The following is a 21,559-nucleotide window of genomic DNA, read 5'->3' on the forward strand; positions in this document are numbered from 1 at the left end:
GCCACTCTGGGATCAGCTGGTTTTTCATCTCTCTTCTTCGCTATCTTCTATGACCATCTCTAGCAATGGTTTTGAGCGCTCTCCAGCGGCAGCAATAGATCTTGGCTTGTGTCCAGCTTCGCGATCCGAAGGACCACTAACGAACGAATCTGCCGATGCAACGGATAATCCATCGTCTTCATCAGAACCCAGTTGCAATCCCTCATCAACCACACGTTCCGCGGTAAGTGTTTCTTCCTCTCTTGGCGAATCGCTGGCTTCACTACATGTCTCCATGATCTCCGCTGCAACTGCTGCTGTGGACTTCTTCCCCTTCCTGCCCAAGAGTTTCTTGACCTCTTTCACTCCTCTGTTTCTTAACGTGACCTGTTGCATTAACTCCACCCAAGCGGTTTCCTTTGTGCACGAAGGGCAGACTGCTATATCTGGGACGATGGATGAGGCTGACTGATTTCTGTGCAGTGACGCATCGGCCAGGCAAGTCACATGAGAAATGCTCTGGCAATGTTCCATGTGGCAGATAACAAAAAGGCTCCTGTGGAGGTCGATGCTTGCGGCGCACAAGGAGCACTTCTGATTGTCGCCGTCGTCGAGTAGAAATTGGCTCTTCTCGAAAACACCTCTCAGTCGGGCATATGTCGGATCGACGCCCTCGGGGCCACCCCTTCCGATGAGCTCTGCCTTCCTCTTCCTTCTCTGGCTCGCCTGGGGCTGAGCAGAAGAAAACTCGTCTTCTTCCTGCTCCCCGGGCTGTGCTGGATCCCAGATGACCTTTATACCAGGCCGAATATGCCTGTCTACACGGGCGCACCAGGTCGTCCAGCACCGGTACATATCCTCGCTGAAGAAGCGCACCTCAAGTGGCCATTTGGAAAAATAGGGCACCCGCAGCAACAGATGGAGATTGGACAACCTGTCGATCAACGAATTCCTTGGTCTACCCGGTCTGTGGGTTATTTTGCCGGATTTTGAAGCCTTGGTGCGCGTCGTCGCAAACGAAATGCGTTGCTCGGCAGAAATATGCCGGGTCAAGTGAGCATTAGTCCAGGCCCATTCGAATTGCAAGGCGGCAATGTTCGACGGGAAACCAGCAACGATGCAACCCATCTCCCAGGGCCGCAAACTTGACCGGGATGTGCGAACAGCGCCGCCCTTGACTTTGCCATTATGCTGGCCCAGGCGACGCGCAGGATCCGGTGTCGAGCCAATATAGGTGCTCGCGTGGCGAACTGTGGAGCGGAGGAGGTAGCAGCAATAGAAAGCAGGGATGGGTTTGAGTTCCATCTGATGTTGTGAAAGAGACTCAGCTGATGTATCGTTACGATGATGTGCTTCGGTTGTATGGTGCTGTGTTTGTTGCTGCCGTGTTGACACTGAGGCGCGTGCGACGGCGAGGGTAACCTGGCGATTTGTGATTGGCTAGACGGTGAGAGTTAGGCGCGACATCGTTTACAGCGTGTTAGGCCTGTCAAAGGCTTGAGGGAGCCTCATGTTGGGCTCGTGTTTGCTGAAATGCTGTTGGTTTGTGTTCGAGTAGCGATCTGCTGTACGTGGCCGTACACGGTACGAGGATATCACCATTGACGAGAGGTTGTCGACAGGTTCTGATGCACCTTCACGTGACTTCCGGCTGTACCACCCACGGAGCAGCATTTGGCTGTGAAACGCAGCGGGGATTTTGTGTGCACCACTTGATAGTTTTGCTCCGCCGGAACGTGAGCACACGCCACTGCCTGCAGGAACAGCCAATCGTGTCCCGTCTGGGACCTGCGCTGCTCTGTGCTTCTGGTAGGAGCCTCTCGCCTCTATTCCCTCGTCTCTCGTCTCTCGTTCTTGTCCGCCGTATCCTTCTGCTTTTCTGACTATGCTTTGCTCCTCCACACGATCGTGCCCAGGACTCTCTGTTCAGTGCCGCATGTGAGCCGCCGCGCTCAGAAGTGCCCTGCAAGCACTTCTCATACCACTTTTAAGCGAGTCTTGCCTTCAAACCGAACCAAGCCTGCGCTCTGTACGAGGCTACCCGCTCCCGACTCACTGGCACCCGCCTGCCACTCGTTCTTTCGCTCACTGTATCTGTACCAACATCGGACCCTTTCTCCTTAGTATCCATCCTCCATCGAGCGACTTCGAGCGTCCTACGAATTGTCACCGTTAGACTCTGGCAATATCAAAACAAGCATCTCCCACGGTTTATCGGATCTCCCGACTGCCGCAGTCATGGTCGCTCCACCTTCGACGGGTGGTGTCGCACCACAGGCTGCGAGCGCAAAGCAGTCATCATCAGCGACGCCGGGGCCAGCATCGAGGATGGCAGGCGCCGGGCCCGCCAGCATCGCTACTCCTCTTTTTCCCTACAGTGCTCGGCGAGCACAACCACTTGACATGCGCACCGTCGAGCGCAAAGGCCACCCTTCAAGTCGCGATCCGCCAACGAGAAGAAGACCTCATGACCTACTTGAGGCGCCCACCTTCAGACCGACCGAGGCCGAATTTCGAGACCCGATGGAATACATTCGCAGTATTTCGGACAAGGCCAGCAAGTTTGGTATCTGCAAGATTATCCCGCCAGAGGGTTGGAATCCAGACTTTGCTATTGATACCGAGGTAGGAGTGACGGCTAAATTGTATCCGAACAAGGCTGATGTGTCTACAGCGCTTCCATTTTCGGACTCGACGGCAGGAGATCAATCTGGTCGAAGGCGGTGAGAATGTTCACGGTATCAGACGAGCGTGACCTGACCATGTTTGCAGGCAACCGAACCAACCTCAACTATCTCGACCAACTAGCAAAGTTTCACAAACAATATGGCGCTCATCTGAACCGCTTCCCGTCCGTTGACAAGCGTCCGCTCGATCTGTACAAACTTAAGAAGGCCGTCGAAGTCCGCGGCGGTTTTGAGCGGGTATGCAAGGACAAGAAGTGGGCTGAAATTGGTCGAGACTTAGGATACAGCGGCAAGATCATGTCGTCGCTCTCGACCTCCCTCAAAAACTCCTACCAACGATGGCTGCATCCCTACGAGGAGTGGCTGAAATATGCCAAACCCGGCGTCCAGGAACAACTCCAGAGCGAGCAAGGGGGGGCTTACTCGCCCTCCGTCATGCCTCCTCACCCCATGCTCAACCACATGCCCCCATCACAATCTGCTCCACCGGCCATGGGAATGAACTCACCGAATCCTCAACCGGCCATGACCCTTCCCCCACAGATGCAACAAAACCCAGGCCCGCCACAACAGCCGCCGTCCATGCCTTCGATACCGGTCACAGCTCCCCAGCCGCGACCTGTGTCGTCTTCTGGCTTCACTGCTGTCAATAGTGGTTTCACCGCGGTGAATGGTCCCTCAGGGTTCACTGCTGTCAACACCCTTCCGCCGCCCGTCATCAAGAAGGAAGTTAACGGTGTACCACCACCAAACCAAAGTCCGGCGCCCTCTCTTCCACCTATCAATGGACCAACAATCACAACAATACGTAACACAGCAAGTCCAATGCCGAATGGGACTTCTAACCCACTGAAACGGACGCTGAGCCATGATAGTCTGAATGGCGAGTCCGGCTCGGAGGGCGTGGATGGCGACGCCGATGGGCCTGACGGCAGGAGAAGCAAGAGACCGAAAAAAGATGTGATGCCAACCATTCCGGGTAACCATGTTCCTGCAATGCGTCCAACCACGCCTCAAGTTCGTGCGAAGCCTGTACAGCGGAGGCATGGGGAAAAGTGCGAGAAGTGCGGCAAATCAGACAACAAAGAGAACATCCTGGTGTGCGATAGCTGCGAGCTGGGCTACCATAGAACTTGTGTCGACCCGCCCGTGAGTTCACTCCCAGAGTACGACTGGCATTGCCCCAAGTGTCTGGTCGGCACCAACGACTACGGATTTGAGGAAGGTAGTATCTACTCTCTGAAGCAGTTCCAAGAGAAGGCCAACAACTTCAAGGAGCATTACTTTTCCGCCCGGATGCAGTTCGACCCTGTCACCAACACCCAACGTAAGCCCACCGAGGACGACATCGAACGTGAATTCTGGAGGCTGGTCGAGGACATCACAGAATCGGTCGAAGTCGAGTACGGTGCAGATATTCACTCGACCACGCACGGTAGTGGCTTCCCGACAGTCGAGAAGAACCCGCTCAACCCTTACTCGAAGGACCTCTGGAATCTGAATGTCATGCCATTCCTGGAAGAGTCGCTGTTCAGACACATTAAAGGTGATATCTCGGGCATGACGGTTCCTTGGCTGTATGTTGGCATGTGCTTTTCAACCTTTTGTTGGCACAATGAGGACCATTATGCCTACTCGGCCAACTATCAGCATTTCGGCGCTACCAAGACCTGGTATGGCATTCCTGGCAAGGATGCTTATCGCTTTGAGGACGCCATGCGGAAAGCGGTCCCAGAGTTGTTTGAGACGCAGCCTGACTTGCTGTTTCAGCTGGTTACAATTCTGCCGCCCAACCAGCTGAGGAAGGCTGGAGTTGAGGTTTACGCGCTTGATCAGCGCGCGGGTCAATTCGTTATCACCTTCCCTCAAGCATACCATGCCGGCTTCAATCATGGCTTCAACTTCAATGAAGCCGTCAACTTTGCCCCGGCGGACTGGGAGCCGTTTGGCGAGGCAGGGGTGCAGCGACTACAAGAGTTCCGTCGTCAACCATGCTTCTCGCACGACGAGTTGCTCTTCACGGCTGCAGGGTCAGATACCACAATCAAGACCGCCAAGTGGTTAGGTCCAGCTCTGGAACGAACCCGCAATCGCGAGTTGGCCGAACGTGAGAACTTCGTGGCGATGCACAAGCGGCACTTCCCACATGATGACTGCACGTTTGACACGCTGGCCGAACAACCTTCTGAGGCTTGCGGCTTGATCATCAAGATCGAGAATAGCGAGCTGGAGGAGGAGGAGTACCAGTGCTGTTACTGCAAAGCATTCTCATACCTCTCGCAGTTCCGGTGTCACCGCAGTGGCAAAGTAACGTGCTTGCTCCATCCCGAAATCGCCGATTGCTGCGCAGACGCCCCAGAGGAGCGTTTCAGAGGGTCAAATCACAGTCTACTGTTGCGGTTCACCAATCACGAGCTGAGCAGCATTGTGCAGAAAGTGGTGGATAAAGCCAATGTGCCCCAAGCGTGGGAAACCAAGTTTGATGCACTCTTAGCCGACGATGCCCGTCCTGCGCTCAAGGTAATGCACACCCTTCTAAGTGAAGGCGAGAAAATACCCTATCCTCTGAAGGGCCTGGATGACCTGGCCGACTTCGTCAAGAAGTGCGATCAGTGGGTTGATGAAGCGAACCTGTACCTCACGCGAAAGCAGCAGAACCGGCGCAAGAATGAGAAGGCCTGGCGCCGTTCTTCGCTCCGAACCGGCAAAGCAGATGAGAAAGAGACCGAGCCACAACTGACTTTGGAACGTATGAAGGAGCTGATCGAGGATGGAGACCAACTCGGCTTTAGTGCGCCGCAGCTTGACAATCTGAAAGAGAAAGTGACCATGATCGACGACTGGCGAGCCAACGTAAAGCGCATTCTGAGCGGCTTGAATAACCCCACGGCTGAGGAGTTGGAGACCATACTCGACGAAGGTCGCGGCTTTATGGCGGCCATGCCTGAGCTGACCAGCCTGGAACAAGTCCACGCACGAACGCACTGGCTCGAAGAGGTCCGTCAACTCCAGAAGGAGGTGCAGTCCAAGACTCTCGACGAATGCAAAGAACTTCTGAAGCGTGCCGGTGAGCTCGAAACGGCGCCACAGATGCCTGAAGTCCTCTTCCTCACTGAAGTGGTTAGGCAAGGCGAATTCTGGGAGATCAAGGCCAGGGAAGTTATGGGCGCCGAGGACGTTCACTACCCTCAGCTGGAATCGCTGCATGCCCAAACGCAGAACCAAGCCTTTCCTGTCAACAAGGATACACTGGAGCAGATGGATGCTATTCTTGCCAAGAACCGTGAAGCCAAGCGCCAGATCATCACCTTGGTTGAACGAAGTCACGATCCAGATTTCCGCAAGCGTCCCATGTACGCTCATGTTCGAGACGTGGTCAAGAGCTTGGAGGATCTCAACGGTAAACCTCATGGTGCGGCCGACCTAGAGAAGGAACTAAGACGCCACGAAGACTGGATGAGGAAGGGCAAGAAGCTGTTTGGCAAGGCTAACGCACCACTTCACATTCTCGAACAGCACATGAAGTTCGTGGAGGAGAAGAACGGCTTCTGCTTCGATCTCAACGACACGTTCCGGCCCCCGGTCGAGCCTGCATCGCGAGAGGCTACACCGACTGACGGACAGGAGAAGGGCACTCTGGGGGACGAGGAAAAACCTGTCTTCTGCATTTGTCGACAGCCAGAGGCCGGACTCATGATTGAATGCGAGATTTGCCACGACTGGTGAGTGTAGTTATTGACACGGCTGGCTCTTTGCTAATTTATTACAGGTACCATGCGAAATGCTTGAAGCTCGCCCGAGGCAAAGTGAAGGAGTGCGAGATGTTCACCTGCCCCATTTGTGACTGGCGGGTCAAGATACCCCGTGATGCGGCCCGGCCGAAGCTGGAAGACCTCCAATCCTGGCAAGATGAAATCCAAGATCTGCCATTCCAACCCGAGGAAGAAGAGCTGTTGAAACGAATTATTGACAAAGCGCAGGCCTTCCGTGAGTTCCTGATGCAGTACACGAGCGGCAACCAACTGTGCAGGACCATTGAGGAGATGCCGGAAATGCTCTTCTACCTGCGAAAGATCGAGGGAGCTGAAGTCCTGCTCGCCTATGAGACCAACGTTTTCCGGCAGGAGCTGCACAAGTGGCAACCCATCGCTCCCGATCCACCACCAATTCTGGATCAGAGCTTGTCGACAAGAAAGCCGCGCCCCACAAAGCAGCAAAAACTGATGAAGGAGCTGGGCGTGGAAAAGCCTGAAGACCTGCCTCCTCACCTACGGACCAAAACGTATGTGCGCAGGAAAACACAAGAATCGTTTGTCACCGGACCTCTCCTGCCGAAGCCATCGACACAGTCACCATCGGCGCCTGGCTCCGCTGCCAGTCCCGTGCAGAATGGCAACACAGAAGGTCCGTCTGCAATGCAGAGACAAGAATCAAACGACAATGCAGGACCCAGTCGGGCCTATGAGGCTGGCTTTATGTCTGAGACACCCTACGCCGACCACCGACCATCTCCATTCTCACCCAACTCGCCCTCGTTGTTCAGTCCAACCAGAGACCAACCGCAAGACGGGCTGAGGGATCCGATGATGCCAAGTTTTGGTGGAGAGAGTGCGGGAGGACGAAACCATGACCCGTCATTCCCTCAATTCCGCCCGAATGCTGGACTAGGTCTTGACGCCGAGGACGATCTCCGAAACGGACTCGCTAACGCATCCGAAAGTGGACCTGCCTCTACCAGGGATGCGTCTCCGCCGGTTTTCGAGTCCGACAACATGTTCCTCGACATGACCAATCCGGACGGGGACACGACCAACGATGCTGTACCCAGTCTCGAACAGGAAGCCAGTCACGCAAGTGAGGCGTTGGACATGATTCGAAGTGCGAGCCATGATTCGGCCAACGACAATGCGGAGCTGGAGGATGGAGATAACGTGTCCAAACACTTTGACGACTTTATCAACGGGGACGAGCAGACTTAGTGGGGGCTCGGAACTGGCCTGGCGTTTTGTTGAAATATCGATACCCTTATGCTGGAATTCTCCTTTGGCCGTCATAGAAAGGAGTTGGCGGCATTGCCATGTCACAGCACGAAGCGATGATGCTCAAGGGGAAGCTTTTCTTTGGGATGGCTTATGTATGGGTTTAACTCTCCACGGCGGCACAAAAACAGACATTTGTATGTGGATGGAGGCTTACTCTTCGGATCACAACGCATGGTAGCAAGGTTATTGCAGAGGCTGCACTGGCAGGCTTGTGGATGATCTGGGACAAGCAGTGGAATGGCTACAAACTATCTTTCTCTACTCGTCGAACTTGACCTTCAGTAATTTACGGATGTTGTAGTCATGTATGGTAATCTGGACGATGGTAGCGGTCATGCATGGTAGTTGTGGTTCTTACAGAGTGCGAGTGTCATAAGAGGTACGAGAGGCGGTCTCTGCGATCACGTGATCGCTTTCAAGCCCGGGCTCAGTTTCGTGGGGCTGCTGCTCAGTCACGTGGTATCTGAGCTTCCGTGGGGTATTCAGTAGCTCGGCAGTTGATTAGCGTCGTCGCCGTCTTACCAGATTTGGTTAGTGTGTTGAAGCCGGCGACTGGCGTCATCAAGCATTTGGAGGCTGCTAAAAAGTTCTCGCGGGGTAATTTTGACTGTTCTGGGTGTGGAAATGCGACAACTTTGGTCTCTCGTGGTCCTCCAGCATTGGAGACGACAACCTGTTCCTCGTCGTTGTTGACAACAACTTGCTGACGCCTCGGCAATGAAGTGTTTTTCACCTTGTTTCTTGCACTTCATCTCACACCAACCGCAGTGAAGTGGCACACGACAGCAAACTTGAGTTCCCCCGGTCGGAAACATCCCATAGCGTGGGCTTAGGGGTGGCTTTTCAGTCTACAACCACACCATGGCATTTGGGCACGATGACCGGCTTCCCACCCTTTTCTCCTCCCTCGACCCGTCGTCACACTACTTCTCCCTCGAGTTCTTCCCGCCCAAGACGTCCTCGGGCTTCTCCAACCTCCAATCTCGCTTGGCCCGGATGGCCACTGCCCTACATCCACTATTCGTCACGGTAACTTGGGGTGCTGGCGGATCGACAGCCACCAAGTCGCTGGAGCTGGCAGAGTTGTGTCAGCGACAGCTGGGGTTGACCACTGTCCTACATTTGACATGTACCAACATGAAGAAAGACATGGTGGATGAGGCGCTGGAAGCCGCAAAGGAGATCGGCATCCGGAACATCCTGGCTCTGAGAGGCGATCCACCCAGAGAAGAGTACAAAGACGCTACATCCTTGGGAGAAACTGAAGGTGGAAGCGGTGGTGCAGGCACGGGAAGCAATGAAGAATTCACGTGGGCGATTGACTTGGTCCGGTACATTCGGAGGAAGCACGGCAATTACTTTGCCGTCGGTGTCGCTGGATATCCCGAGGGCCACGCTGACGAGAGCCACCCGGAACAAGGAAAACAGAGCGTTGAGCATGATCTGCCCTATCTGGTGGGCAAGGTCTCTGCGGGCGCGGACTTCATCATGACGCAGTTAACGTACGACATTGATGCGTATCGAAGATATGAGGATCGTCTGAGAAATTATGCAGACCCGGAAGGCAGGAGGGTGTTTGCTAAGATCCCAATCATTCCAGGCCTCATGCCGATCCAGTCCTACCAGATCATCAAGCGAATCACGAAGCTCAGTCATGCGAGACTGCCGGAGGATATCTCGAAGCGAATCGAGGCCGTGAAGTCAGACGATGAGGCTGTCAAGAAGGTTGGTGTGGATGTGCTCAGCGAGCTCGTGGAGCAGATGAAGACCCTGCCTCAGCCGGATGGCGTGCCTAGGGGCTTCCATTTCTATACCTTGAACCTGGAAAAGAGTGTGGCGTTTATTCTTGAGAGGACAGGCTTGATCCCACCGGTGAGTTCGGAGGGAAGCACGGGAGATAGAGATGGAGATTCATCTTCAGATCCGGACGCCGTTGTCGATGATGACAAGCGAGACGGTACCGCCACTATCACGAAGGAGCAAGCAGATCAAGATGCACATCAGGCACGAGATTCTGCTTTCTCCAGGCGGCGGAGGAGTTCGATCAACGCCCAACCTCACAATCGTGTAATCATGGATCGGCCGTCCCGTTCACCCGCACAAGCTCGGCCAGATGGGGACACTGACCCGCCTAACGGTCGGAGCTCGAGTCTCACGGCGCAACACTCCGCGAGAGATCGAGGGACCGGCATTCCTGCATCATCACCTACAAGACGGCATAATCTCCTCATATCTGAAGGTCAGGGCTCCTTGGGAAGGGAAGCCACATGGGACGACTACCCGAACGGTCGATTTGGCCCCAGCCATTCGCCTGCTTTTGGCGAGATTGACGGATACGGACCAAGTCTGAAAGTCAGCCCTCTGATGGCAAGGAAACTATGGGACCATCCGAAGTCGGCCAAGGACGTGACGGAGATATTCAGACGGCACGTGTCCGGTGAACTGGCGGGTGTACCATGGAGCGACGACATTGATCCCAGCGGCGGTAACGGCACAACGTTGAGCAAGGACACGGCAGGCGCCTTGAGAGCAGAAACCGACGTCATCAGGTCGGAATTGCTCTCTCTGATCTCAAAGCAAAACTACTGGACGCTGGCGTCTCAACCGGCCGTTGATGGCGCTCCTTCATCTCATCCGATATTTGGCTGGGGACCACCAGGTGAAGGATTCGTGTTCCAGAAGACCTTTGTAGAGTTTTTCTGCAGTCGAGACGAATGGGAAACACGGCTGAAGGACCGGCTCCAGAAGTACGGCAGCGAGGTCCTCAGCTGGATGAAGACGGACGTACACGGTGCGTTTGAGAGCGCGCAGCACGCGCCGCGGCCAGCAAACGGCGTCAAAAGGGCCGCGACTGATGAAACCACGAATCCCATCTCCACCATGAACATCAATGCCAGCGCCGGCGTGTCGGACGTGGACACCGTGAATGCCGTGACGTGGGGCGTGTTTCCCAGCCGCGAGATCCTCACCCCAACCATCATCGAGGCCGAGTCGTTCCGTGCGTGGGCCCAAGAGGCCTTCGCCATCTGGAGTGAATGGAAGCGCTGTTTCCCTCGGGGTTCCGAAGAGGCGGCCTTTCTCGACCGAGCTAGAGGCGATGTCGTGCTGGTGAATATCGTGGGGCAAGAGTTCCGAGGCGGCCACGACGGGCAGGGAGGCCGGTTGTGGAAGATCCTGCTTGGTGAAGATCAGAAGATGGGCGAGAGATCGGGATTAGATGACACATGATAGAGATTAAGAAGAATTATTTGCTAGAAGTACAGAGTACGGTACTTGCTGTAGCTACCCTACTTAGTCTGGAGTGGAGTGGAGTGTGACCTTCTGCCATCATCCGTGCACAGTCGAGCCCGAGCGGCGAGAATGGATAGACCACCGTGTATGTGCAAATGAAACAGACGCATGGTCTCGTCAATACCATCCAGCTGAAGTTCCGCTGGTTGATTATTGCGGTGGATTGCAGGATCGAGAGGGGGTCACTCTGTCGTCACGGCCCCTGAGTCCTGCTACATACAGTATGATAGTTTTCTACGCGGTGAAATGAGATGAAAACGTTACGCAGTGTACCTCCCTAGCCATTCAAGAGGGCAAGTATCAAGTGCTTGGTAAGTGAGACGCCGTTGAGGAGTAGGTAGGTAGTACAGTATCGAGGACTCGAGGACTCGAGGACTTGAGAGCTCGGCCAGCTCGAACCACGAAATTCGATTCTCGTCATAGGTACTGAATGGCAAGTGCTTCAGATGCCACGGCAAGATACGGTAGATGGACTTCGCATCCATTTCACTATAGTTACCGAAGTCATGGTTCATGAAAATATGCTACATGTATGACCCCTCGCATTTACTGCACGAGGTTTCAAGTCTGTCAAAGGTGAAGGTCGTAAATCGCATCTTTCATCATGACTCATGAGACCTGCTCAGGGCAGGGCAGACTCGCAACGCTGCCATCAGGTTTAGTAGCCGGTCGATGCCATCTCTGTCTTCTGTCTTTGACGCCCCTCCTGCTCAGCGCAATGCGGATTCGGAAACGCCGCTATCAGGTGTAGTGGCCGGTCAATGCCATCCCTCTCTTCTGTCTCCTGACGCAGGCAAGGAGCGTCGACTTGATCATTTTCATTCCGACACTCTCAGCACCTTCGGTATTGTCTCGGCACTACATCGCGCAAAGGCATCCACCATGCCCTCCATTCCGGGCCATTGCTCTTTACACCAGGCGAGTAATACGAGGCAATCGTTCGATAGGGTCAGCAGGTCCGAGAAGTCAAGCTTCTGTTCTCCGTATCTTTCCCTCTCTGAATCTCGGTGGCCTCCGGCAGTGAGCGGGGAGGGACTTTGGATTACAACACCGGACTCAAGGGAGAGGAGGGCGAAGGAGATAAGCGTCATGCCCGCTTGAAAGATCGAGTATGCGGCGAGGAACGTCACGGGAAAGATGAACAGAGGTGAATTGGACGTCGTGGAGCGGATAATGAGGCTGTACAAATTCAGAAGAATCTTCGAGGAGTGGTAGGGTTCCGAGGCAATGGTGAGCGAATCTCGCTGTGGTAGACGATTGTGCCGTATGGTGGCCAGGGCTTCAAGAAGATGGCGTTGGAAGAGGAAAAGAACTGAGGAGTGGTACATGATATCGCGTGTGATCTCGCCAACTCCTGCGAGATTCTTGCTGTCGTTGATGAGGTGGCTTTGGCTGGGATCTTGATACCATTGTCGCAGTGTGGCGTGTTGCTCGAGAAACCATTCCAACCTCGGATGCGGGCTGGCAGCGGAAAGGTAAATGTCGGTGTAGATTTCCGAGCGGAGGAACATCAAATGGAATCCTTGGGCTGCTGCTACCTTCTGTCTCGAACCGTTGTCCAAGAGTGCCGGGTCTGCGAGGACAGTTGGATATTCTGTGGTAACGATCGAGCTGGGGAGGTCTGAAGGTCGCCCGAAACATTGCCCTACCAGTCGCTCTATGGAGTAGAGACTCCAGAAGGCTGTTCTCCTCCAGGTCTTGTCGGCTTCACTCTCCGATGTCGAGTGCCCTTGCTCAGTGTGATAGCCGAGTTGAACACTTAGGCGACAGGCGAAGTCGAGGATTTTCCATATATTGCCTTTGCGGGGATTGAAGAGACAATAAATCACGAGAAGGAGGAGGGCTTCGAGAGACTGTGGAGAGACCTCTGCCGTTACTTCTTCCACGTACCTCACAGCTTGCGCGTAGAATTGATTGCCGTACGCCATGAGGCTTGGGCTGTGCCGTGCCTTAGCGACGCAGGATATAGAACACATCATGGCGATGCGGAAGCATTGATACTTTTCGATCCGTTGTAGATTGTCCGCGTCGAGTTGTAGAGTTCCACTCGTTGCCAGAAACCTATCTAGGTCCCTTTTCAGGTGAGTTTCGTCCACACATGGATGTATGACATTGATGGATGCCATGTAATCCGCGATAAGTGACTGCACGAAATCTCTTCCGGTATCAAAGACTGCTGTGGGGGCCACGGAATCCAGATCTCGGTCATGACCGTCCTTGGCTGAAAGGAGAGGCTCTAGTGGACTCGAAGGACTGAAGAGATTCTTATCGGAGGCCAACGCCAGCGTCTCGACCGCAAGCGCAAACACGGAACTCGAACCATAGAACCGAGAAGTCGAACCCTTGACGCTGGGAACAGGGAAATGGTTGTTAAAGTCTCCTCCATGGTCACTATCGGGTGCTGATTCTTGGACGGATGGGGAGTTTCCTTGCGCTTGATGCGATCTCAATCGATCTGGAATATCCTCTGGCAGAGCTTGTCTGCCCGCAACAGCCTCTAGTGTGACAGCGGCGTATTTGGCCTTGAGGTTGTCCAGGCGCGAGGTGAGAGACTGGATATACCTGACTCGAGTCAGAGATGGGGCCTTTATTCAGACAGTTAGACCACATACTTTCGGGACAGCGTCTGCTGTAGTGCGTGGTCAAAGATGGTGCAGTCGACTTTGGCCCTTTGGCACAGTCGACAGGCCGGCATCTGAGGATCGCATCTCTTTCTCAGCCGCTGACACCGTTGGCAGGATGGCAGCGACTGCAGCGCATAACGTAGCTCTTCCATAACCTGTCACGGCGCTGGGCCAACAGCGTCAAAGCAGAAAGTGCCACTGACTTTCGACGAGATGCGAGTGTCTGGTTATCGGACTATTTGAGACTAGCTCCTTCCCAAGAGGGTAAGTAGGCTTTCAATCACGTGGGTACTTTGCCCCGCTACCACAGCCACTCATCTTCAGCCTCAAGGAAAGTGACCGATCACGTGCTTCTTGGCACTTTTCGCTGCTTTGCACCCTCGCCTTTCCCGCACATTCACTGCCTTCGCAGCATTGTTTGCGTAACGGCAACGTGAATTGTTCTCAGTCACCGTGTCTTATCAGTGCACCGTGTCAGCTCTATCCTCAACTCCCACGGCAGGGGGGATCGCGTGTGGGTCATTGTACAGGCTCCCACTCCTTGTTCCAAGCTTTCGGGAAAGTCCTAGGCATGTGCTTATCGCCTTATCCCGCCATTTTCCTCCTTTATCTGCCGCATTCCGGCCATCGGCCAAGCTAAACGATAAGTCCAGCTGCTCGGTTCTGGACTGGATCGGTGCGAGCTATGGGCAGGGCTCGGGCACCGCGTCTGTGGGAAGTTGACGTGGTATAGCACAGCACTTGAACTACACCATGACCATAACGCTCTTTCAGGCCGCTTCTCTCGCTACCGGTGCTAAACGGCTTCTAGTCCCAGCCAGGGCTGTCTCGGCTATCGGTCAGATACTAGAAAGGGCAAAAGAAGCCTGGAACAATACTGCATCCAGTCGCTACGCCGCTATTGCTTCGGAGATTCACGATCTATTCCCAGATAAGCCACAAAGACACTGTCACGCATGTCCTTAGCCCAGATACAAGTTCTATATTACAATACCAGGAACATGGCCCTTTACAAGCCTGCTCCTCGAACGAGCCCTTAATCACTTACTATTTCTTCTCGAATCTCTGCTCGTGATAGCTTGGTAACTGCCATGTCCGTGGCGAAGATGGACGCCACGGGGGCCTCGACACCCGTCATGGACGAAGAGAAATTGTCGATGCAGGCGGATCAGCGCCCTGTTGAGCCCTCCTTTGCAGAGCTGGGGACCACAGAAGCCCTTGGAAATAGTGGCCCGAAAACGTCGTGGCAGAAGTTCGCGGACTGGATGGAGACTCGTGCCAGCGTGGAAGCCCGCGGTATCGAACGCGTGCCGGAGTCGAGTCGCCAAAGCAAGGTTTCGATGAAGCATTTCTTCCAAATTGGCATCGTCTGGTTCTCGGCGAACTGCACTGCCAACAACATGACCGTCGGAGTGCTCGGTCCAATCGAGTTCGACCTCGGCATGAAGGACGCCATGCTGTAAGTTTTTGGCGCGTTGGGAAGCCATTGAAGTGCGCGCTGAACAGGAGACCAGTATCTGCACATTCGGAAACATATTCGGCGCCATGTGCACGGCATACATTGGTACATTCGGGCCCATGTCTGGTAATAGGACTCTGGTATGAGTTTCCCGGCTTCGATCTCCTCAGTGAGGCTCGATCTTACTTCGAACGGTGGAACTGATCTGTGGGCCAGGTAAACGCACGCTACACGATGGGATGGTATCCATCTCGACTTGCCGCTCTCTTCAACGTCGTCGTGCAAATCGGGTGGGGTCTGGTTGATTGTCTAGTCGCTGGCTTGATCCTATCCGCTGTCAATGGTGGAGGCATGACCGTCATTGTCGGAGTCATCGTTGCAGCATTGGGAACCTGGCTCATCATCACGTTCGGCATCAAGTGGTTCCATATCTATGAGAGGTTCGTTGAGAGCACTGTCGAAAGAGCCCGGATGTCAATGCTGACAAAAGAACCCTCCCAGATATGCCTGGCTTCCCCAAGTCTGCGTCCTATTCATCATGGTAGGCACAGCCGGCCCGCTCTTCGATACCAGCTCGGCCAGCTCAGGCGAGGGCTCCGTCCTTGCTGGCCACCGGTTGACTTACTTCTTCCTCAGCGCCTCCGGCGCCCTGGGCTGGTCCGCCTGTGCGTGCGACTTCTTCGTCTACTTCCCTCCAAAGACCTCACGCTGGCAAATTTTTCTGTGGACCACCGTCGGTCTCAGTCTGGGCAAGATGTTCCCTGAACTCATCGGCATTGGTCTAGGGAGCGGTCTTACAAAGAACCCGGCATGGAAAGCCGCCTTCGCTGACTCCGCGGGGGCCCTGTACGTCGAAGGCCTTGCACCGTTGAGCCAATTCGGCAAATTTTGCGCGGTCCTCCTGGCTCTGGGTATTGTCGCCAACAACGTCGCTGGAATCTATGCTGCCGCATTGTCCTTCCAGCTGCTTGACCCGCGATTCGCCCGCGTCCCCCGTGTATTCTGGTGTACCATCTCCACCATCATCTTCACCGTGACCGCGATCGCGGGTCGCGCCCACTTGCTCCAGATCTTCATCAACTTCCTCTCGCTGATCGGGTACTGGACCATCATTTGGATCACCATGACTCTGGAGGAGGAGTTTATTTTCCGCAGGAAGCGCGGTTGGTACGATTGGAGCGCGTGGAACACTCGCGAACTTCTTCCCGTTGGACTCGCGGCCATTACGACCTTCGTGATCGGATGGGTCGGGGCCGTCATGTGCATGGACCAAGACTACTACACAGGCCCGATCGCTGCCTTGATCGGGGACGGTGCGGATGTAAGTCGCTTTTGGTTCTTCTGTCGGATTGCAACGTCGCGACTAACCTTTACTCCTCAGATTGGCCTGCCTGTCGCCGCGTCTTGGACAGCTGTCATTTATCCTGGGTTGAGGTATCTGGAGTTGAAGTATATCGGACGGTAGTCCTCCGGGAACGATTGCAAAGGAAGTTCTGAGCGAAGACGTGGGCGGAGTATTTGAACGCTTTTACGGGATCGACAGGAGTTCTCACGTTGGTTTTGAATCGCGAGTTTTACCAAGACAGCAATGAAGTGCACTCAGAGGTAGAACATGGCCTTTCAGTAGAGTGAGAGCAAAAGACCACACTATTCCCTGCCAGATTTACAAGCTCTAATATCTCTTTTTTGTTTCGATCCGATTCGCTTCTTTGACGATCTTCTCTCGCACGCACCTATTGAATACTGCTGTTCCGGAAGCACCAGTGTGTCGGTCAATTAGTTATGAAGAAGATAACATGCGTACAAGGCCATAGGATTCGCTAGATGTCTGTCTCCCCATTACAGTCTTGCAGTTGCCACCAGACCCAAGCCGAGTTTCTTTGAGTCTGAGCGAGAAGCCCTTCTTGCAGCAGCTTCTTCTTCGGCCTGGAGCAGTGTCCAACATCTCTCGACATCCAGCTCGCAGTTATAATCAAACAACCACTTTCCAACACCACCACTCCTCCAAGCGAACGGATCGTCCCCCTGCTTTAACCCCGAGGGCACTGCTCCATTCCCTTGAATGCGATATGCGTCCTCAAAGGCCTTCATCTTTCCGTCGCGCTCCCTCTGCTCGGGACCGTCTGGGAGGTGATAGAGGTACTGGCTCTCGTAGGCCTTCTCGACGACCCGGCGAGTGCGCGGTTTTCGGCACATCTCGTACACTTTCAGGGCATGCAGTTTCTCTTGAGCCGTCGAGCCAGAAGATATGCGCGAGAGGCAGAGGCCCAGGACAGAGGCGTCTTCGATGGCCATGCCGGCGCCGCTCGCGAGATAAGGGAGAGTGGCGTGGACGGAGTCGCCCAGCAGGACGAAAGTCCCGCTAGGGTGGTACCAAGACGGGGAGCTCGGGGTGGGTGTCCGGGTACAAAGGCGCCATTTCTTGACCTGTGAACAGGTAGATAGAATCTTTCGGACCCTAAGGTTGGGGTTGAGTGGTTAGTCTAACGTACAAATGTGCGTTTTGACCAGAGCACAACATGCTGCAGCTCCTGAGTTCCACTTACCTCGGATCCCAATCTTTGAACAGAGCTTGCATGGATTCGACGTTGCCTTCTTGGGTGACGACATCATCCGGTAGGTCATCGGGAACGAGGAGGACCATGTTGAACTGTTTGCCTCCCCTCAAGACATACGAGACGACATGACATTCAGGTCCAATCCAGTAGTTGACCTGCGGATCCAAGACGAAATCTCTCAGTTCAGGATCCTTTAGCATGTCGTCGGTGTTGAGGAGAACTCGGTACGCCATGTCGCCCGACTTTGCCGGAGGGTCATCTCGCCCAACCAGGAGATCTCGACAGTGGCTTCTGATGCCGTCGGCGCCGACGACGAGATCTGCGTTCATGGAGACGCGTTTCCTTTTCTCGCCTTGTCGCACTATCACAGTCGCGTAACTTCCGTCCGCTGCGACCCTGACATCGGTCACCCGCGAGTCGGCCCGCACCTCGGCACCCAGTTCCACCGCTCGGTCCCAGAGACATTGATGCAGACTGACGCGATGCAGATCCCAGTACGGACTGCCCCATTCCTCGCGTGTCGACTTGTGGATATCCCAGGTTGAGATGGTCTCACCTCGCCAGCCGATCATGTTGCAGAGCCGCGGCGTCGTCGCACATTTGCTGAGCTGTTCGCCCATTCCCCAAGAGATGAGGACTCGAGACGAGTTCGCCAACGTCTGGAGACCTGCCCCGATCTCGCCCATTGCGGGCGCGGATTCGAGGACAGTAACTTCATGGCCAGCAAGCCGGCATGATATTGCCGTCGCGAGCCCGCCCAGCCCGGCGCCCACCACGATAATCTAATTAGACGCTTGTTAGGCGCTGTACAGCGGCCAGAGAGAGATGACTTGCCTTCAGCCTGTTGGCAGCATCTCGTTCAATCTGCATTCTCATAGGGATGGATGAGAACTCCATCTCTGGCAGCCAAGACACAAGGAAGTCAAAGAGAGGGAGCACGCCAAGTACGGGCGAGGCGAAGGCTAAGCAACGAGGAGTCCCGGGACTCTAATACTAGCCTGGAGTCATGCATGCGAATAATATATGAAATGAGGATGTACGAAATGAGCTCCGGCCAGCCGAAATGCGTCCTCAATTCCATCCTGACTGGAGCGATCCAACCCATTCGACGACGCGTCGCACAACGATCGGGCGAAGCTGGACGGGAAAAGGTAATAGAAACTCCACAGGAGGGAGGCCATGTCGGCTTCTGAGAGAGTCGACATTGTCGCACAGCGGCGGTCATGCCATCCAGCGTCTCTGTGAAGGAGAAACCCGATTGTGTTGGTCAACCGCCGCGAAATAAAAGTGTCGGACTTTCTCGACTCGGCCATATTATGAGGATGATAGGCGCGATTCTGATTGTCCAATCAGAGGCTCTGTGCGGAGCCGTGGCGCTTGAGTTACCATATTCGAATCGAGGCGGATCCATACCGCTAACCTAATTTCGGCCTCAATTTCTGTCGACTGAATTCTCCCGCCACGTATCAGTCGTGAATCTCCGATGAGCTCCTACCAGATGCAATTCGCAATGCCCCATACGGTCTTGTTCTCTGTTGACTGCTGGGAAATAATTCATCTCCTTTAGAGCGCCGATTTCCAATATGCTGCGTGATCAGACGCCTCCCGCTCGCTCTGCTAACCATTGACAGTGTGGCCTTGGCTCGAATATAAACGCCTGTGATATGAGGCCGCTGTGTGATTTCCACCATTATGGGCCGGAGAACCTCGAGCACTATGCCGCCTCGACCGAACAATGCCGCTTGTAGACGCAGTGTGCTGTCGTGCGTCAGGTGTCGGAAGAGGAAATCCAAGGTATATCATGCCACGTGCTTGCTACGTGATTGATGGAGCCGGTGAGAGCGTCTGGATACATCGATCATGACTGACATGGATATGTGCAAAGTGCGACAGACAGCTACCGTCATGTTCCCAGTGTGTCGCTGTGGGTGCGGAATGCAGGGGCTTCAATTCAGCCCGCGACGCCGCCGTTCCACGAAGTATCGTACACCATCTTGAGAATGAGATTGCCAGCCTCGAGTTGAAATTGGCAGAACTGGGCTGCGACGAGGCTGAGATCCAGGAACTTGATCACAACGAGCCTACTTCTGTCCTTGGTATGACTGCTATGATCGATGAGCCGCCGCAGATCTCCTCCTCGGACACGGAGATCAGAGAGCAAAACGTGGCGGTCGAACATGCGATGAGCAGTCCCACTTCGAATACACCCTCGCGCCATCGGAGAACATCGAGCTCCCGAGATGCGACCAAGGAGCGTGTGATTGCCAGCGCCGAAATGCAATCGATGATCAATGCGACCTTGCCAGTCGGCCCGTCGCTAACAGATGTAGTACGGCGAGTCCGGATGGGACTCACACCGTCGCTTGTGCTCTCACCTGAGGCGAAGGAGCAGGCCCAAAGCAAGACGCCGGCCCAGAATCGCGATAGCGAGCCCGAGGCCGATGTGTCGATCTTGGCAAGCCTTCCGTCTCACGTGGTCCACACGTTGGTCAAGAAGTACGTGCAGCGCATGCTCCCCGTCCACCCCTTTCTCTACGAGCCCACGATATGGGAACAGCTCGACCGCGTGCTCTTGAAGATCCCACGATCTGAAGGGGGACGGTCTTGCCCACAGACGGTACGGCTCGACTACGACTTCCTCGTCATCTACTTAATTCTCTCCGTGTCTACAACTTTGGGCAGCGCAAAGGTAGGGCACGGTGCCCGGTGCATGGCCTTCTCGGAAGCGCTCTTCAAGGAAGGGATTCGTCACCTCTCGCAGAATGCGGCGTATCCTTCAGACATGGCTTGGATCCAAGTGACGTTGCTGATTCTGCAGTACGCATCCATCAACCCAAAGCTGGGAAATGTGTGGATCCTCAGCGGGTTCGCCATGCGCAACTGCCTCGAGCTGGGTCTGCATCGTGAAGTGTCGGAGAGTATGGGTCTGGACCCTTTGACTGTCGATTTACGCAGACGCATCTTTTGGGCCGCATACTGTATGGATCGGTCCATTTGTGCGGCGCTCCAGAGGCCCCTGTCTATTCCCGACCCGGCGATCGATACGAGCGTCATGTCAGTGCTCGAAGATCGGTGCATCACTTCCCGTGGACTCGATCACCGAGGACAGGCAACCAAGAAGCTGGCCATTCGCTGGATCGAATATCGACGAGTGCAATCCACCATCATCGAAGTCCATTTCCAAGGCCGCCTGCTGGAACCCCAACAGACATGGCAGGAGTGGCTGGCGGCAACAGAGCGACGGCTATGGGAATGGTACCAATCCGATCTCCCACACGACGGGTGGACCGAGTTCGCGTTAATGCACGGTCTGGTAATGTTGCACCGCCCTTCGTCTCGCGTGCCCTTGCCATCCTCCACAAGCATGTCCACGGCTTTCGAGGCCGCCTGCTCGTCGGCCAAGAGCTGCCGCGGGCAGATCCTGTCGGGATATTTCCCGCGCCCATGGCTTGCGGCTCATCACACCTTCGAAACGGCCCTGGTAGTGCTGTTCTGTTTACGACACAACTTCGAGGCGATTGCGCTGCAATTCAGCCCCAATGAGATCTTTGACATGACAAAGCTCTTCACTTCGAACCTGCTGACTATTTCGAGTCAAGGCTGGACCGAAGTCTCCGAGTATGCGGCCATTTACGAGAGACTGCTGGGTCCACTACTCCATGCCATTTTCACGCGATCCAGATCCGTCTCGACGGCGTATACTCCAGAGCAGGAGGAGGAACTGGCTCGGCTGCTGTACCCCAGTCCCGCACATCCTCAGGAGCTGCGATTCGCGGATGTAAGCGGCGCCAGCGTCACCGAGGATCTGTTCTCCTTCGACGCGGGGGTATTCAACTGGGAGGACGATTTGCTTGCGAACGACACGGATTCCTTCCCTTTGTTGTTATTCTAGCGCGTAATCTTTACCCTGAGAAGGAGA

General features: G+C 54.7%; 7 protein-coding genes across 7 annotated transcripts; 4 read left to right on the forward strand and 3 right to left on the reverse strand.

Annotated features, from left to right (window-relative positions):
* Window positions 1-24: 24 nt before the first annotated feature.
* On the reverse strand, window positions 25-1,284 carry G647_04053 (uncharacterized protein; the record flags this gene model as incomplete). The annotated part of the gene is made up of 1 exon (XM_008728398.1): window positions 25-1,284. One exon carries the CDS (start codon window positions 1,282-1,284, stop codon window positions 25-27), a length of 1,260 nt encoding a protein of 419 aa, XP_008726620.1.
* Window positions 1,285-2,217: 933 nt separating this feature from the next.
* G647_04054 (uncharacterized protein) lies at window positions 2,218-7,645 on the forward strand (the record flags this gene model as incomplete). The annotated part of the gene is made up of 4 exons (XM_008728399.1): window positions 2,218-2,604; window positions 2,654-2,702; window positions 2,752-6,388; window positions 6,436-7,645. The coding sequence occupies 4 exons, from the start codon at window positions 2,218-2,220 to the stop codon at window positions 7,643-7,645; spliced, it is 5,283 nt and encodes a 1,760-aa protein (XP_008726621.1).
* A 924-nt stretch (window positions 7,646-8,569) lies between these two features.
* On the forward strand, window positions 8,570-10,936 carry G647_04055 (methylenetetrahydrofolate reductase; the record flags this gene model as incomplete). Its single annotated transcript, XM_008728400.1, has 1 exon — window positions 8,570-10,936. The coding sequence occupies one exon, from the start codon at window positions 8,570-8,572 to the stop codon at window positions 10,934-10,936; it is 2,367 nt and encodes a 788-aa protein (XP_008726622.1).
* Window positions 10,937-11,817: 881 nt separating this feature from the next.
* Window positions 11,818-13,694, reverse strand: G647_04056 (uncharacterized protein; the record flags this gene model as incomplete). Its single annotated transcript, XM_008728401.1, has 2 exons — window positions 11,818-13,561; window positions 13,612-13,694. The coding sequence occupies 2 exons, from the start codon at window positions 13,692-13,694 to the stop codon at window positions 11,818-11,820; spliced, it is 1,827 nt and encodes a 608-aa protein (XP_008726623.1).
* Window positions 13,695-14,759: 1,065 nt separating this feature from the next.
* Window positions 14,760-16,547, forward strand: G647_04057 (uncharacterized protein; the record flags this gene model as incomplete). The annotated part of the gene is made up of 5 exons (XM_008728402.1): window positions 14,760-15,082; window positions 15,138-15,222; window positions 15,299-15,522; window positions 15,584-16,403; window positions 16,464-16,547. The coding sequence occupies 5 exons, from the start codon at window positions 14,760-14,762 to the stop codon at window positions 16,545-16,547; spliced, it is 1,536 nt and encodes a 511-aa protein (XP_008726624.1).
* A 374-nt stretch (window positions 16,548-16,921) lies between these two features.
* On the reverse strand, window positions 16,922-18,326 carry G647_04058 (uncharacterized protein; the record flags this gene model as incomplete). Its single annotated transcript, XM_008728403.1, has 2 exons — window positions 16,922-17,540; window positions 17,629-18,326. 2 exons carry the CDS (start codon window positions 18,324-18,326, stop codon window positions 16,922-16,924), a joined length of 1,317 nt encoding a protein of 438 aa, XP_008726625.1.
* Window positions 18,327-19,466: 1,140 nt separating this feature from the next.
* G647_04059 (uncharacterized protein) lies at window positions 19,467-21,532 on the forward strand (the record flags this gene model as incomplete). The annotated part of the gene is made up of 2 exons (XM_008728404.1): window positions 19,467-19,475; window positions 19,526-21,532. The coding sequence occupies 2 exons, from the start codon at window positions 19,467-19,469 to the stop codon at window positions 21,530-21,532; spliced, it is 2,016 nt and encodes a 671-aa protein (XP_008726626.1).
* Window positions 21,533-21,559: the final 27 nt, after the last annotated feature.

This window comes from Cladophialophora carrionii (assembly GCF_000365165.1).
Source record: "Cladophialophora carrionii CBS 160.54 unplaced genomic scaffold supercont1.3, whole genome shotgun sequence".
In the NCBI taxonomy this organism is placed as follows: Eukaryota; Fungi; Ascomycota; class Eurotiomycetes; order Chaetothyriales; family Herpotrichiellaceae; genus Cladophialophora; species Cladophialophora carrionii.